Below are 19,297 nucleotides of genomic sequence, written 5' to 3'. Positions count from 1 at the left end.
TTTAATTTTAGTTATATAACTTCAAAACAAAATTGTAGGATTCAATAAGAAAAAGCAAGAACCGTTTTTCTAATAAAATACTTTTTTATCAGTGCTACCTGATATCAGCATTTTTATCAATGCATTAAAAAAAAGCGCTTATGTTGGTTTATTTATTTATTACTTATAATTCGTATTTTTCCTATTACTGAAAAAGGCGAGGAAAAAAACGAATATAACCGTCTTTTGGTTTCGATCAGTGTATAAAAAAATAGTCTCGTTAAAATAGGTTTATTAATTTTTTATCCAAACTGTAAAACGCTAGTGGCGTCATCTCTCGAGGAAAATTCGTATTAAATACGTATTTACAAAATGCGATGTACGAAAACTGCTTTCTCGTATTCTCTAGTATTATAAGTATTTTATTTCTAAGCCTTTAAAAATTAAATAAATAAAAAACTTCTCCTTGCTCCTGAAAAATCTATAATTTAAATAAAAAATAAACAAAAACTTTTGTTGTTTTGTATTTTCAGTTTCTTGATTACAAAGTGGTTTGAACTTTTAATACTTCTGATTCATCTGAATCAGAACTACCTATATTTTTTTCACATTTCCCAAAACACTGTACAAATATAGTGCATGATTGAAGTCATGGGCGTCACAGGCTTCCAACACGACAATTAAAAAATTACGACGATAACTAAATAAAACAAAACTTAAGTCAAACAGTTATATTACATTAGAGAAATATATTTTCATCTCTCATTTAGGATTATCTAGAAGAAATTCTGGTACGTATTTTTTTCTTCTTTATGATCTGACTTTTTTAAGCGATAAATTTGGTTCTGTATTTTTTGAATCTAAATTGAATGAATTAGAAATCAAATTGTTTTATTGTATTTAAAAAAAATATACGAATAATTTTAACTTTAAAAAATATATTATGATAGTTTTCAATTTAATTGCTTACACTGCTCTGTAAGTTAAATTAATACAATGAAATTTTACTTATTAATTAAAAAAAAGTTAATTATTTTTAAATAAGACATGTACAAAATAATAAACAGTGTTTTGATTGATTATTTTTTAATATTATCTATCTGTAGTAACAATCTGTTTACCGAAAAAAAATAAATAAAAAAAGAAGGTTCTGTAATTGAATTCTGTAATTAGAATAAAATATATGAACTCAACTTTAATTAAAATTTATTATTTATGATAGTTAGAACATAGATAAAAAAATATTGAAATTCATACAATCCAAAATGTTAAAAAGGAAATTTTTAAAAAAATATACATATAAGTTTTATTTATTTTCAATCGCATACATATTTATTTCACAACTCATTCGAGCAATATCAGCCAGACATCTATTTATCAATAAAAAAAGAAGGTTCTGTAATTGAATTCTGTAATTAGAATAAAATATATGAACTCAACTTTAATTAAAATTTATTATTTATGATAGTTAGAACATAGATAAAAAAATATTGAAATTCATACAATCCAAAATGTTAAAAAGGAAATTTTTAAAAAAATATACATATAAGTTTTATTTATTTTCAATCGCATACATATTTATTTCACAACTCATTCGAGCAATATCAGCCAGACATCTATTTATCAATAAAAAAAGAAGGTTCTGTAATTGAATTCTGTAATTAGAATAAAATATATGAACTCAACTTTAATTAAAATTTATTATTTATGATAGTTAGAACATAGATAAAAAAATATTGAAATTCATACAATCCAAAATGTTAAAAAGGAAATTTTTAAAAAAATATACATATAAGTTTTATTTATTTTCAATCGCATACATATTTATTTCACAACTCATTCGAGCAATATCAGCCAGACATCTATTTATCAATAAAAAAAGAAGGTTCTGTAATTGAATTCTGTAATTAGAATAAAATATATGAACTCAACTTTAATTAAAATTTATTATTTATGATAGTTAGAACATAGATAAAAAAATATTGAAATTCATACAATCCAAAATGTTAAAAAGGAAATTTTTAAAAAAATATACATATAAGTTTTATTTATTTTCAATCGCATACATATTTATTTCACAACTCATTCGAGCAATATCAGCCAGACATCTATTTATCAATAAAAAAAGAAGGTTCTGTAATTGAATTCTGTAATTAGAATAAAATATATGAACTCAACTTTAATTAAAATTTATTATTTATGATAGTTAGAACATAGATAAAAAAATATTGAAATTCATACAATCCAAAATGTTAAAAAGGAAATTTTTAAAAAAATATACATATAAGTTTTATTTATTTTCAATCGCATACATATTTATTTCACAACTCATTCGAGCAATATCAGCCAGACATCTATTTATCAATAAAAAAAGAAGGTTCTGTAATTGAATTCTGTAATTAGAATAAAATATATGAACTCAACTTTAATTAAAATTTATTATTTATGATAGTTAGAACATAGATAAAAAAATATTGAAATTCATACAATCCAAAATGTTAAAAAGGAAATTTTTAAAAAAATATACATATAAGTTTTATTTATTTTCAATCGCATACATATTTATTTCACAACTCATTCGAGCAATATCAGCCAGACATCTATTTATCAATAAAAAAAGAAGGTTCTGTAATTGAATTCTGTAATTAGAATAAAATATATGAACTCAACTTTAATTAAAATTTATTATTTATGATAGTTAGAACATAGATAAAAAAATATTGAAATTCATACAATCCAAAATGTTAAAAAGGAAATTTTTAAAAAAATATACATATAAGTTTTATTTATTTTCAATCGCATACATATTTATTTCACAACTCATTCGAGCAATATCAGCCAGACATCTATTTATCGCTCGACAAAAGTAAAATTCAGCGGTTTGTCTGGTATAAGGGACATACGCGATTTGCTTCCTATCTCAGGACCATCATATTCCACTCGGAATTTCTCGATAATCTAAAAATAATAATAATAAAGTTAAAAACAAAATATTTACAAAACTAAAGTTCATCGAAATTAATGACATGGCATATTTTTATAAATAAATAGAGTCACATTAATTCTACGAAACACGTAGAAAACAGACACAGAATTTGCATATATCGACCGGAAGTAAGTTTTTATTATTAATAATTATATTAAATTTGTTATAGAATTTGATGTTCAAATTGATAAGGTATAGATTAAACTGCAATTAATAAAATTATATGTTACTGTTATTTTATATTAATTACTAAATAATATTAATCTTACAGTTTTTTTGTATTAAGAAAAAGCATTTTTTGCGAATCTCTATAGCTGGTTGTTAATTAAATAATTAGGCGCTAGATTTCAGGCATTCAAATTCTGGGGAGTTTAAAGCTCTACTATATTTTTTTCTTATTTTCTTATATTTTTCTCACAAAATAAATAACGGTGAAAAACTTAATTTTTTCAATTATGGTAGGGTACTTTATTTACGTCGCACTAGAGCTGCACAATGAGCTATAGACGACGGTCAGGGAAACATACCCGAGGATGATTCAAAGACATGCCATCGCGCATTTAATTTTCTGTATGGGGGGATGACTCCCCTGCTTTGGTAGCCTGATACGCTCAAAGTCGAGCACTTTACGGTAGAACAGTTTAACGAGGACCGATACCGTGCACCTTCGGTCCCTAAGCAGGCTGATCAAAGTGGTCATCAACCCGCTTACTGACAGCAGTCAGTGATGCTTGACTTCGGTGTTCTACTGGGAACCGTGTATTTACGATTAGTCCACTGCTGAACCTTCAATTATGGAAGAGTCATGCATTATAGCATGACTTTGCATGAATAACAAAGAATAAATTTCGAACAAATAAAATTTTGAAACGAAATTTACATAATGAAATAAAAAGCAAAATATATTTTCTGCATTTTCTAAGTTCTTGCTTCGTTTTTAAATTATTACGATACAATAAGATTTGATATAAAATTTTAGCAGAAAAAGTGACACAAATTACTGTTACAAATTTATTAACATGTTATACATTTAAAAATATGTTACACTAAGGCAGGAAATTCCAATTCTTAAAGATGCTAACCAAATTCAAGTTCTTGCCACTCCCGAAAAAAATCTGAACAATTTTAATAAATGTAGTATGAAAAACTTTTTGGCATCTATAAACCATAAAAGGATGCAAAATATATGAGACAGATTTTTCAATGATTCCAACATCCTCCACATATCATTAAAAGTCATTAAAATAAGAAAAACATTAAAATTGCTCCCATACTTACAGCACTTCATCGTCTTTATATACCTCTACCTTTAAGTACTAAATAAAATGCTACTTGTCAAGGTCAAAATATGTTTGAGGGGTTCATTTATGATTAGTGAATCTTCTAGAGAATTTTAAGTCTCGTGGCCTCGAAGATTCACTAAAGTTGAGCCCTAAAATTTTCCAAGATTTCAAACGAAAACTTTGAGAAAAATATGAATGGCAGTTTGAGTCGAAGCGCAACATTTTACATGACAAAACTTACTCGCCAGGCCAAAATATTCAGTCACCAATGGCGAGTTCGCCAGTGGAAATTTCGCACCCTGTATTACGCTATAATTGAATTACATTGCAATATAAAAGTTTAAAAAACGTGTAAATTTACTAACTGTTCTTAAAACTACTAAATTTTGCGAAATTTTAACGGCCCTGAGCGGCTACTCAGTTGGTCACTCACAAAGAATATTTTATTTTATTTTATATAACCCTTATTGAAAAGCCGACCCAAATTTCAGTTTACAGCTACCAATGTTCAACTCCATATCCTTGTAATTTTGAACCCAATCCAGAAGACAAGGGAACTCCTGGATCAGAACCCCCAAAGGTATTGATTTGTTATAGGATTTTGGACGACTTTGTGATTTAACGTGCAAAAGTCACCATTTAATACACGGGGATTCTTTGTCCGGCTGGACTCCCATTCTTTCGAACAAGAGTTCAACGCCATACCAATCAGACTATCCAGGCCCAGACTATCAGACTAAGTATAGCCCATACTGAAAAGAAATTAAAACTTTAATAATGGCAAGTCTTATTTTTTGATCGTTAAATCCTTATCCATTATAATGTCTTACCATGGCTAAAATGCAAAATGCTGTTGTTGACTGACTTTCTGGATGTGATTGTTACTGACAACATACCATCTCCCTGGCATAAATTCATTTGCTCTGCTTAAAGTTTTAGTTTAATATGTAATTGGATTCTGAGAATTTTTAAAATTCCTACAGCTTGAAAAAGTTTGTGAGTTAAACCGATTTTAATTTGCATTGGGCAATAATGCAATTCACAATGGTATCTTACCCATTGTGGTAGTCCTGAAAGAGTGGATACCACCTCTAGAGAACGCACTAGGTTTGCTCATCGGCAAGATCGATTGTGCAGCTCATTGGAAATAAAAAAAAAATAATGCAATACGTCACCTTTCAAACGCAATCCTGATTAAAAGTAAATAATACCTTGATAATGGCAAGTCTTATTTCTTGTTCGGCAAATCTTTGTCCAACACAACGTCTTGAGCCATGACTAAATGGCAAAATGCTGTAAGGATGTCCAACTTTCTTGATGCGAGCGGTACTATCGTCATACCATCTTTCTGGCAAAAATTCTGAAGCTCTGTCAAAATTTTTATCTTGACGACATATTATTGGATTCTGAGCAATGCATAAAACCTAGTAAAAGAAGTTAATTGTAGAAGTAAGTAAATAGTAACATGTATTAAGTTAAGGAATATTAAAAGGATGTTACAAGATTTTCAGGGATTGCTATTGATTGTTATAAATTCTGTTATGATGATGGCCCGTAATATGTATTTTTTCAATCTCTGTCAAATAAAGACAATAAAGTATCCACACTGTTAAAAGCAGGATAAAAAAAACTGAAAATTTTGGAAAAATTATTGATAAAGTTGCAATTGTAACCAAGCAAATTTATTTTAACAATTTAGCTTGATTTTTAAAAGTTATTTTGATGAAGTGATTGCTTTCTATTCACAAATTTATCTAAACAGAATTGATTCTAAGAGAAATGTTTGTGCATGGAACGTGAGAAGCATGAGTGGAAGTGATTAGAATTCTTTTAAAAACATAAATTTTAAGTAATTAATTTCAATTATTGAGAAAAAGAAAGACTGTGCTGAGTCAAGAAACAAAATTGTTGCGAAGCTATCTGGGGGGTTATGAAACGTCAGCGGACCCCAGTTTATGAGTAATAATAATAAAGATCATTGTACATACATCGGCTGGTAAATAATATCCTGATATAACAGTTGGTTCAGATAAAATTCTTGCATTTCCTCCGGCTGTTGGAGTTAATCTGTAGAGAGAAAAATTATACTAAATCACAAACTTGATATATTTTTTTAAAATTTAAAAAAATAGAAATGAAAAATCCATGTTAAATGTAACATGTTATTGTCATGTTAAATGTATTGATGCTTCACATAATGAATGCTTCGTGAGTAAGAAAATTTAGAAAAACATTATAGGAAGACTGTAAAATAAACTTATTTTTCCTTGATTCTAAATGGAAACTTTGCACTGATTTTATATTAAGAAAAATTTTTTTAAGTCATTTTTAGAAGTTTTTGTCCCATCATGTGTACAGAAAAGCATCATAATGGTAATGGAATAATAGAGTTTGTTATTGTTTATGATTTAATTGTTTTGATAAATTTTACAGTTCAATTCGTGCAATCACAGTTGCAGTCTATGCGAAATATTTACTGACCAACTTTGAATTTTTTTTTTAATTATAGATAATATTGAATCAACTTATTGTGAAATGAATTTATGGGATTTGTTGTTGTTTGTTCTTTCACAGTTTTGAAGATTAGTTTTACACAATTATATAACAAAATAGACAAAAACGAAATAGACAAAACAAAGATTATCACAAATTATTTAAGACATACCTATACGATTCTTTGATACATGCTTTTAAATATTTCATTTGATCCATTTTTTGCACTGACAATGGTAAACCATCTTCCATGAAATGCCTTATCTCTTCGTATAACTTTTCTTGAGCATCGGGACGCTTAGTAAGATTGTACAAAATAAATCCGATTGTATTACCTGTCTGCAATTATAAACAACTATGAAAGAATAATTGGATCAATCAAGAATTGTATAATTTAATAAATTTATACAGATTTATCAAAACAAATTTCATTTGCAAATGAATTAACAATATATAGTTATGAAGTAGTAGTAGCAGTACTTTATTTATGTCTAACTAGAGCAGTATAATGGGCTATTGGCGACGGTCTGAGAAATATCCGACAAAAGAGTGAAGAAGATTGTCAGTTTCTTCACTTTTACTGTAATATATTACTGAAGTTTTGGGACTTCAATTTTTAATTTTAGAGCAGGGAACAATATGAAAATTAAAAATATACAATAATAAAAATTCGTCTAAACTTTTTCTTTTTTTTCTTTGCCTGTATATTGTCTTATCTTTATTTTCAGACACATTGTGTTAAAATATTTGGTAATTGAAACATTTTTGTAATATATTAGAGAAATATCAAAAATACTAAGCTTTTTGGTGACCTCAATTGGTATCGGGATCTACAGTTTTAGAAACTCTGCTCTAAAGTATTAGAACTATAATTTATTTTACCATTTATTTGGTAATTTCAACATTTTGATGTCTATGCCTCTTACAAAATTGAATAGTAATAGACCATATAATCTGCTAATTCTACGGTTTATTTAAATGGTTGATAGGGCTTAAGTGACGGTCAATTATTTATTTAACTAATATATTTCTCAACTACAGCAGATAAAATATGGACCTAACTAATGCGTAGAGCCAGAAAATTTTTTACCTTGTTCTGTTAAATTCAAACATGTCTGGTAATTAGATAATAAAATCATATTTTATTTTCAATTTTTCCAAAAATCAATACCAAAGTGATGGTAAAAATTGCCGTACTTTTTGGTGTTACCATAGAGCCAGAAATATTGTAAATGTTACCCTATTCTGCTGATTTTGACCAAGCTGCCCTTAGGAAAATTTGCCATAGAGAAGCCTATGGTAATCTATGGCAACCTATGGCTACCATAGAAATTTGTATGGCAAGATGCCATACGCCTATGGTTACCATAGAGATTTGTATGGCAAAACCCCAAAAGCCTATGGCTACCATAAAGATTTGTATGGCAGTATACCATAGACCAATGGTAACCATAAGGATTTGTATGGCACGTCACCATTGACCTATGGCAACCACAGAAATTCGTATGGCAGTATACCATAGGCCAATGGTAACCTTAAAGATTTGTATGGCAGTATACCATAGATCTAGATCTCCACCAAGGAAACAACAACTTCTATGGAGTCCTCAAAAACATCTTCTAAAAGAAATAAATATCCATTATTTCACCCCGAAGTTAATTAAATTCAACATGTAATCCCGCAACGCCTTCCTGGTGAGTCTTTTCCGGCCACTGGGTGGCCAATTTTCCAATTTTTGAGTGTTTGAAATCCGATGTTCTATTCTTTTAGGCTTAGCGTATCAGACCGCCATATTAACGTGTCATCCACTACAAGTGGAATCTTTCGCTAACTTTGGCGACTTATTTTAATATTTTTTTCGATCTCATTCTTGGTCAAAACCACTTTATTGCAAACGCCTATGCGATTATCTATCTGAATTTATTAAGTTTTTAATTTTCGGCTGTCTGGTACTTTTATTATCTGTATCTTTTTAAAATGTGTCGCGATTGGGTATAGGTTTTCGCTGTGTTAAATTTTGCTATTTGTTAATGCTAATATAGTACACTTTAATTAATATCTTGCTGTTTATATTTTTATCTAAAATTTTTATATTTCTTTCTCCCAACTGTTTCTGATTAAACGACATCTTTCTTTTTATTTTATCCCCTCCCTCTGATTTTATATAAATTTTTAAAGTCGCATCACTTTTCCATTATTAATGGTGTTCTATTCCCCATAGCAATTTGTAAACTATCTTCATGATGAAAAACGCGGTTAAGTGCTCATGATCAAGCCAGATCATCATTTCTTTAATAATTAATAATTAAAATTTTTTAATTCTTTTAACTCGTTCGGTGATAATTTCCTTTTATTGCTGTCATAGATCTATATCAAGGTCAGTGTTTACATTCTCATTAGTTTTTGATTTTAATTCCACTTAGGATCTTGCAATGCTTTTTTACATTATCTTACATACTTTAGGGCTTTATATTTTTATTTTGTGTTTAATTTTTGCTTGCCATTAAATTGTTTTTATCATGTCTCTGTGTTTTACTATCTTACAACTAATATTTCTTAACTATCCACATATATTTGTACAATGTTCTGTTACATATTTATACATAGCTCAGGGTCATCACTTAACTAGATTTGCTGGATTACTGGTTGAAAATTATTTTGCTTCAATATTATCAACGTAACAGTCCCTGGCTATATCATCTGCTGCTATTACCAAAAATGCTTTTAACAATTTAATCGTTCCTTAAGTTTACAACTTTTTCGTCATAGCGATGCCCTATACCCAATTAATTTTTATTTACTATCCCTGACCAAGTGTCAATTTGTCAATAACAATTATTAATTTTACCAATTTTAATCATGTCTTAAACATGTTTCGTATTTACCAATGTTTCTATATTGCGTTCTCTTTTCTAACTGTGCTTAACACAACTCAACATAAATTTTCTGAGTTTTATATCCCTCACTAGTAGGGGATCAACTAATTTAGCTGTTTTCTATTCTTAACTTTTCATAGTCTAATACCATCCTTTTTATAGATAAAGTTTTGTTCACATGCCACCACTGGTAGCACCGTTACATATTCGGCTTTTGTCCCGTTTGGTCTATTTTAAACTAATTTCGCTTCGACCACCGGCCCCACTCTTTATATTTTGAGTTTTCATAGTATTTTATTGTTTTAGTAGTCTGTTTAATTTTTAGCTTAGTATCACATATCAAAATTTAAAAAAAAAATTCATACTCGCTCCGACCACCGGACCATTATTTAAATTTGCTTTCTTTTAGGTTCCTCTAATATCTGACGCTTATCTAACTAATTATGATTCCAATCAACAAATTAACGTTTTTTATACTCGCTCCGACCTCCAGACTCACTTTCTATTTTCTTGTTTTTTACAGTTTTAGCAAATATTGGTTGCCTGTACTCAATATATTTTGTTCCTAATCAACAAAACCAATACTTTCCCCACTCGCTCCGACGGCCGGACCCATTTTCTAACGGTTAGTACTAACCATTTAAAATTTATTTGAATAAGAACAGCATTCAGAAAGGATTCTGCAACTGAAACAGGAGAAGTTTATCAAAGAAATGTTTTTAAAAAAGCTTTCTGGATATATATTTATTCTACAATTATTAAGTTTTGCATTTTTAATATCCATTGCGAAAGATTCTTGTAAGTAATTATTTTTTGATGTATGGTAAAATATCAACGAGAAATGTTGCCATAGCTGTATGGCAAAGGTGTACCATAGCCTATGGAAAAATATTTCTTCATAAGATGTAGCACATTTTAGTTTTATGGCAAAAATTTGCCATATAAAAAAATGCCATAGGATATTCCTATGGGGTTTTGCCTATGGCAAAATTTTGCCATACACTTTTGCCATATAAAAAATGCCATAGGATATTCCTATGGGGTTTTGCCTATGGCAAAATTTTGCCATACATATATGGCAAAAATTTGCCATAGGATATTCCTATGGGGTTTTGCCTATGGTAAAATTTTGCCATACACTTTTGCCATATACGTATGGCAAAATTTTGCCATACATGTATGGCAGAAGTGTATGGCAAAATTTTGTCATAGGCAAAACCCCATAGGAATATCCTATGGCATTTTTTATGGCAAACCTATGGCAAATTTTCCTAAGGGTGTTTTCTTAATGTATGCAAGGTATTTTGTAATAATCGTCTTTAGATTATATTCATATTAGATGCAATCTGGAAAACATGGTTCCGTTAGTCGTTGGAGGGAAGTTTGAGACCCTTAATTTTCATTTCACTTTTTACGCGTTTTACCATATCTCTGAAACTTCTAAGCGAATCGAAAACGGCAATTTCATTTCTTTTTTCAGCCTCCAAATTCTATTTAAAAATTCGTATCTTTAAATTTTCATTTTTCCAGAAATATTTGATCTATTCCGTTAAATTTTTTGATTTTGTCAGTTAAAATTACATACAGTGATGCAAAATTTATATACAATTAAAAAATAAAATAACAAAATAATATATAATTATCAAAATTGCAATTTTTTTGGTAGAATTATCTTTAGATTACGAGTTTTATATTTGTGTTATAAAATTATTTGGTTGTCTGTAACAGTTATGACGAAATTCGCAAGAAAGGACAATAAGATTAAGAAACCCGAATTTTCGAAGGCTTGTCTGCATTTCAACGAGTTTTTTGCAGATAAATATACACCGAAGAGCCATTACATTATGACCACCCTCCATCTAACAATGGATTCGCCCAGGTTTTCTTGGTTTCTCGCCCAGGAACAATGTTTTCATGGGGCACATTAGGACCCATAATCCTCGTAGAACAATCCCTGACGTCTGCAAGCTACTTGAACATAGTTCACCCATTCATGGCAACAATTTTTCCTGCAGGGGATGGTGTTTACCAACAGGATAATGCACCACGTCATAAGGGTCGAATCGTCATGGATTGGTTCGAGGAACATTCCAGTGACTTTCAAGTAATGTCTTGGCCCCCAAATTCACCTGACCTTAATCCAATAGAGCATTTGTGGTTCTACTTGGAAAACCCAATTCGTGCTGCCAAGCTACCCCCTCGCAATGTGAGGGAAATGCAGGACCAGTTGGTGAGCGCTGGTACCAGATACCTCAGACTACCTATCAGCACCTTGTGGAATCAATGCCACGGCGGGTGCTAGCAGTTTTGAGGGCTAAACCCTTAGGAAAATTTGCCATAGGTTTGCCATAAAAAATGCCATAGGATATTCCTATGGGGTTTTGCCTATGGCAAAATTTTGCCATACGTATATGGCAAAAGTGTATGGCAAAATTTTACCATAGGCAAAACCCCATAGAAATATTCTATGGCAAATTTCTGCGATACATGTATGGCAAAATTTTGCCATAGGCAAAACCCCATAGGAATATCCTATGGCATTTTTTTATATGGCAAAAGTTTGCCATACGTATATGGCAAAAGTGTATGGCAAAATTTTGTCATAGGCAAAACCCCATAGGAATATCCTATGGCATTTTTTTATATGGCAAAATTTTGCCATACGTATATGGCAAAAGAGTATGGCAAAATTTTACCATAGGCAAAACCCCATAGGAATATCCTATGGCATTTTTTTATATGGTAAATTTTTGCCATTAAACTAAGATGTGCTACAGCTTATGACGAAATATTTTTCCATAGGCTATGGTACACTTTTGCCATACAGCTATAGCAACATTTCTCGTTGATATTTTATCATACATCAAAAAATAGTTACTTACAAGAATCTTTCGCAATGGATATTAAAAATGCAAAACTTAATAATTGTAGAATAAATATATATCCAGAAAGCTTTTTTTAAAAAAAAATTCTTTGATAAACTTCTCCTGTTTCACTTGCAGAATCCTTTCTGAATGCTGTTCTCATTCAAATAAATTTTATATGGTTAGTACTAAGCATTAGAAAATGGGTCCGGCTGCCGGAGCGAGTGGGGAAAGTATTGGTTATGTTGATTAGGAACAAAATATATTGAGTACAGGCAACCAATATTTGTTAAAACTGTAAAAAACAAGAAAATAGAAAGTGAGTCTGGAGGTCGGAGCGAGTATAAAAAACGTTAATTTGATTGATTGGTATCATAATTAGTTAGATGAGCGTCAGATATTAGAGGAACCTAAAAGAAAGCAAATTTAAATAATGGTCCGATGGTCGGAGCGAGTATGAAATTTTTTAAAATTTTGATATGTGATACTAAGCTAAAAATTAAGCAGACTACTAAAACAAGAAAATACTATGAAAACTCAAAAGATAAAGAGTGGGGCCGGTGGTCGAAGCGAAATTAGTTTAAAATAGACCAAACTGGACAAAAGCCGAATATGTAACGGTGCTGCCAGTGGTGGCATGTGAACAAAATTTTATCGATAAAAAAGATGGTATTGGACTATGAAAAGCTAAGAATAGAAAACAGGCTAAATTAGTTGATCCCCTACTAGTGAGGGATATAAAACTCAGAAAATTTATGTTGAGTTGTGTTAAGCACAGTTAGAAAAGAGAACGCAATATCGAAACATTGGTAAGTACAAAACATGTTTAAGACATGATTAAAATTGGTAAAATAAATAATTGCTATTTACACTTTGTCAGGGATAGTAAATAAAAATTAATTGGGTATAGGGCATCGCTATGACGAAAAAGTTGTAAACTTAAGGAGAGATTAAATTGTTAAAAGCATTTTTGGTAACAGCAGCAGATGATTTGGCCAGGGACTGTTCCGTTGCTAATATTGAAGCAAAATAATTGTCAACCAGTAATCCAGCAAATCTAGTTAAGTGATGACCCTAAGCTATGTATAAATATGAAACAGAACATTGTACAAATATATGTGGATAGTTAAGAAATATTAGTTGTAAGATAGTAAAACACAGAGACGTGATAAAAACAATTTAATGGCAAGCAAAAATTAAACACAAAATAAAAATATAAAGCCCTAACGTATGTAAGATAATGTAAAAAAGCATTGCAAGATCCTAAGTGGAATTAAAATCAAAAACTAATGAGAATGCAAACACTGACTTTGATATTGATATATGACAGCAATAAAATTTAATTATCACCGAACAAGTTAAAAGAATTAAAAAAATTTAATTATAAAAAGAAATGATGATCTGGCTTGATCATAAGCACTTAACTGCGTTTTTCATCATGAAGGTTGTTTACAAATTGCTATGGAGAATAGAACACCATTAATAATGGAAAAGTGTTGTGACTTATATAAAATCAGAGGGAGGGGATAAAATAAAAAGGAAGATGTCGTTTAATCAGAAACAGTTGGGAGAAAGAAATATAAAAATTTTAGATAAAAATATAAACAGCAAGATATTAATTAAAGTGTACTATATTAGCATTAACAAATAGCAAAATTTAACACAGCGAAAACCTATACCCAATCGCGACACATTTTAAAAAGATACAGATAATAAAAGTACCAGACAGCCGAAAATTAAAAACTTAATAAATTCAGATAGATAATCGCATAGGCGTTTGCAATAAAGTGGTTTTGACCAAGAATGAGATCGAAAAAAATATTAAAATAAGTCGCCAAAGTTAGCGAAAGATTCCACTTGTAGTGGATGACACGTTAATATGGCGGTCTGATACGCTAAGCCTAAAAGAATAGAACATCGGATTTCAAACACTCAAAAATTGGAAAATTGGCCACCCAGTGGCCGGAAAAGACTCACCAGGAATCCTTTGTGGGACTACATGTTGAATTTAATTAACTTCGGGGTGAAATAATGGATATTTATTTCTTGTAGAACATGATTTTGAGGACTCCATAGAAGTTGTTGTTTCGTTGGTGGAGATCTAAATCAGCTTTTCTCTATGGTATACTGCCATACAAATCTTTAAGGTTACCATTGGCCTATGGTATACTGCCATATGAATTTCTGTGGTTGCCATAGGCCAATGGTGACGTGCCATACAAATCCTTATGGTTACCATTGGTCTATGGTATACTGCCATACAAATCTTTATGGTAGCCATAGGCTTTTAGGGTTTTGCCATACAAATCTCTATGGTAACCATAGGCGTATGGTATCTTGCCATATAAATTTCTATGGTAGCCATAGGCTTATGGGGTTGTGCCATACAAATCTCTATGGTAACCATAGGCGAATGGTATCTTGCCATACAAATTTCTATGGTAGCCATAGGTTGCCATAGATTACCATAGGCTTCTCTATGGCAAATTTTCCTAAGGGAAGGTGGTCCTACATGTTATTATCAGGGTGGTCATAATGTAATGGCTCTTTGGTGTATTTCACCACGCAGGTTATCATTCGCAATTCCTAATTTTCATACCCGAATTTTTCGCATGCAGTGTTAATGGTCTACTACTTAATTGGCGAAATATATTTACCCGCGAAAAACTCGCCAATCAGGTTTTCGATCGCATGGCTATCTCTCCACAATATTTTGAGTCAGAATTATTATATTTTGAGTTACTTACAGCATCAATGCCGGCTGAAAAGATTTCCGTCATCAAAAGGCTGATATCAGAAGGTGATAAGTTTTGATCCTCCAAAAGTCTTTTCACAAATTCTAATTCTGACTTGTCTTTGATGCTATCATCCATCAGTTTTTCTTTTGCTATTTTAACACAATCCGATGCAAAACTGTAATAAAGGAAACTTTTATTAAAGAAATTATCTCATATTTTTTAATTATAAATTAGGCAGTGTTTGCCTCATTTAGTTTTGAAAGTATAGATTTATTTTTAATTCTGAAGTAAGAAAAATGAATATTATTTATTCAGTTTATAAATATTCATTATTAATTCTCGATACTGATTAATAAATATTAGCCTTTTTAATTAATAAATAATATAATATAGATAACAAACAGTAGATATTAATAATATTTAATATCATTTATTAATTAACTATTTAATTACATTTTAATTGATAGCATTTATTTAGTTATAGTTTATAACTGATTTGAGCAAATAGGCTATTCCATTCTTTTGCATCCAAAATTGACCTAGCTATCCAAAAGTTGCTCATTTACTCTACATTTGTTTTTGTTTGTATTGTAGTGTTTTAATAAAAATAAAAAATAAAAAGATATAATAGGTTTCTTTTTTCATTATTTTCACTTACTCTAAAGATTAATTTTACCAGTGCACAGAAAATTTCATTGAAAAATTTAAAAGAATTATGACAACTGACGTACTGAACTTGTTAGATTCGTCACATGTTATTGAGAGATTTAATACTTCAATTCAAACTGTGAAATACTGGATTAACATTAAAAATTACACTGTCATAATTTTTTTTTATGAAGTGTACAGTAAAATAATAGAAAAGATGTCAGGTATCAAACACCTATGGTGTTATTAAATTTTAAAAAAAATATTCATAATGATAAAAAAAAACATTTAAAGACGACAAAGAGAACAGTTTAAGTCAATAAAAGCTGATTCGGAGAAAAAACGATTTTGCGCTTGAAAAGGAAGGGTTTTTCCTCAGTAAAGCGCATCTTCACTGTGTAATAACTCTCGGGAGAACCAGTTTTTTACGTTATTGATTTATCAAATTTTAGTAAAATTCAAAATGCAACAGGCAGTGAACCAACAGTTATTTTTTGCGAAAAATAGACATAAACCATTCCCTCCCTCCCTGATTTTTTTAATTCTTTCCCCCCTGATTTTAATAAGCTACTTTCAAAGAAAAAAGCATAAAGATATCTGATCTACGCTTCTTTCAACATTTGCATTTTAATAAAGTTTGACGTCATTTACTATTTTTGTAGTTAAATAACAATAAAAGCACGTAAACTTATTTTAACTTCGTTACGAAACTAAGAAAAAATTCATAATGGTAAAAATTATTTAATAAACTACTATTAAAGGAAATAGAGATTAAAGATTTACGATCAACACCTCTTCCACCAATTGCATTTAAATATCATTTACTAGTCCATTAGTATCATTACAAGTTCGATATCATTTACTAGTCCATTAGTATCATTACAAGTTCGATATCATTTACTAGTCCATTAGTATCATTACAAGTTCGATATCATTTACTATTTCTGTATTTAAATAACAATTAAAACACCTGAACTTTGCTTAAACTTCATTTATAAATTAAGAAAGCATTTAGAATGGTAAAAATTGTTTAAAAAGTTACTTTTAAAGAAAAACATTATAATTTTTTCATCTACACTTTTTCTCCCAATTGAATCTTAAATTCGAAATGATTAGCTATTTTTGCACTTAAATAACAATTAAAACACCTCAACTTTGTTTAAACTTCATATATAAATTAAGAAAGCATTTAGAATGGTAAAAATTGTTTAAAAAGTTACTTTTAAAGAAAAACGTTATAATTTTTTCATCTACACTTTTTCTCCCAATTGAATCGTAAATTCGAAATGATTAGCTATTTTTGCACTTAAATAACACTTAAAACACATCAACTTATTTTAACTTCAAGGTTGATCACTTTATTTTCTCCATAAATTTCAAGAGCAATGTGATATATCTAGGTCCAGCTCGATTAGTTGAACCAAGTTTAATAGAGTCTGGAGGCCATTCTTATTTGCTGCGTGTTGAAGTGTCACGTGACGTTGAAATTTACTTCAAGGTTTTCTTTTATATAAGGCACCTTATGTACAAAAGATAAGACAACAACAAATTACTCAATTTTTATACAAGTTAAGTCTGCTGTTATGTTTACTATACAGTCTAATAAGTTTCTTTTCATATTCATGCCTTGCTAATTTTGACGACAACGGTAAAATTGAAAATGACTAAAGAATCATTTAATAGTGTTTTTAAAAAGAGACGAGTGTTATAATTTGTGTAAGAAAGCGAAACGTCATAAATGAAAATCACATAAAGCAAAAAGAACATATTTTTGTAATTAATGTTAATATTATTACTATAAATTATGTCAAACCTATTAATAAAACGTTTTAAAGAAAGAATTTTATTTTTGATGCTTCAAAATAAAATTTTCGAAACTGAAGAAAAGAAATCATTACATAATATTTTAATTCATCAATATACATAATTATGCACATTTTTATACATCGAAACTGTGTAAAAAAGAAATTATGAATGTTTAGACATATTTTTTTATAAGAGAATCGCAATAGTTTAATGTTATAAAAGGAAATTCAAGAAAAAAACTTTTAAACAATCAATAATCTTTAATGGTATTTTTTAAAGAAGACAGCATTCTATTGAAGAATAAATTTAAATAATTAAAATTAGCAAATGCTTTCATAAAACAATAAATAATAATTAGGCTAGTATAATAATTAAAACTTTTTATTATTGTTATTATTAAAATGATGCTAAACAATGAATTAAACATTTTTATTAAATAATTTACCTGGTACAAAATGTAAAAATCTGACATTTTAGAAATTTATAAAGCAGTGACCTAAATTTTTTTTTACATTTTGCGGACTTTTAAAAAGCTGTTCACTAATGTAACCCAAATAAGGATATTCATAGTTTTTATATTATTATTATGATTTTTTTATACTTAAGTTAATCAAAATTTTCCGAAAAACAGCAAATTAATGTAGGTTTTGTTTTAACGAAATTTTCCTGTATTTTTATATTGTTAACATCCCTTGCATTTTTAACCTTGTATAGCTTATCTATTATATTACTTTATCTATGTTTTTAAAGTAAAATTTTACTAAAATAGATTGTTTTGATAAATATTAAGAAGAACATTTTATTCACGTTGATGAATAATAATTATTTAAAAACAACTGACTATACAACGAGATGACTGAAACCACACATACATAGTAAGAAACTTTGAAACGTGATAAACCATATTATCGTTCAAACTTCCATATCGCATCGCCAAGTTCACCCAGTTATCATGCCAATTCTTCCGACTCTTATTTAACTTAATTACACGATACTACGCACTCTAAGAAAGTTTCATGAAATTCGGGGAGCTGACCTTTAACTTATACTGCTAGCTTCCTTTTTTGAGTAGGATGCAAAATACCCATAATGGGATAACTGCGAGTGACATAGGGTGGGTATCTCGATCTTGATTGGTTCTTAAAACGTGGCATTAAAGGCCTGTTTACACGGTCCAATTTCTTGAATCCGAGAAATTGAACGGATTTCTATCCAAGAAATTGGATGATTCGTTGACATTATCCAAGTTCTTGAATGTCGCTGACTCGTTGAAAGAAAAACTTGCGCATGCGCATTGTTCATATGTAAGTATTATTTTATAATGTTGAATAAGTTTAAAATTACTAAATAAATTCAAATAAAATCATAATAACACAAATAAACCTCAACAGATCAATTTATTTGGACTAAAATCTATGAAAACCCACAACAAAATGACATAATTTGCTGCCAGCTTGTTGACGTCACAAAACCTAAGACGCTGATTGGTTAAGGGAGAAAAAACTTGGATAGAAAGTAGAACATGCTCTACTATCGTCCAAGAAGTTGGACCAAGTTCTTGGATGATTGTTTACACGATCCAAGCTCAAAGCAAAACAAGTTTATATCAATATCGATCAATCTC

The 19,297-nt window shown here is 29.5% G+C and overlaps 1 protein-coding gene across 6 annotated transcripts in view; it reads right to left on the bottom strand.

Moving 5' to 3' along the window:
* Window positions 1-1,906: 1,906 nt before the first annotated feature.
* Window positions 1,907-19,297, bottom strand: part of LOC107454542 (cytochrome P450 302a1, mitochondrial) — a 34,026-nt gene continuing 16,635 nt past the window's right edge. For 5 of the 6 annotated variants that reach the window (XM_043053210.3, XM_087153930.1, XM_043053209.3 and 2 more), the window contains exons 6-10: window positions 15,229-15,394; window positions 6,914-7,080; window positions 6,237-6,315; window positions 5,460-5,672; window positions 2,645-2,937 (exon numbers count right to left, since the gene is read on the bottom strand). In XM_043053210.3, the coding sequence (XP_042909144.2) occupies window positions 2,830-2,937; window positions 5,460-5,672; window positions 6,237-6,315; window positions 6,914-7,080; window positions 15,229-15,394 (733 nt within the window). In that variant the 3' untranslated portion in view covers window positions 2,645-2,829. Of the gene's footprint in view, window positions 2,938-5,459; window positions 5,673-6,236; window positions 6,316-6,913; window positions 7,081-15,228; window positions 15,395-19,297 lie in introns of all 6 variants that reach the window. The other variant, XM_043053206.3, reaches the window with a different exon arrangement.

Source organism: Parasteatoda tepidariorum, chromosome 10, assembly GCF_982258835.1.
Source record: "Parasteatoda tepidariorum strain Cologne lab strain chromosome 10, Ptep-v5.0, whole genome shotgun sequence".
NCBI lineage: Eukaryota > Metazoa > Arthropoda > Arachnida > Araneae > Theridiidae > Parasteatoda > Parasteatoda tepidariorum.
This window is presented reverse-complemented; position numbering and strand designations above follow the sequence as displayed.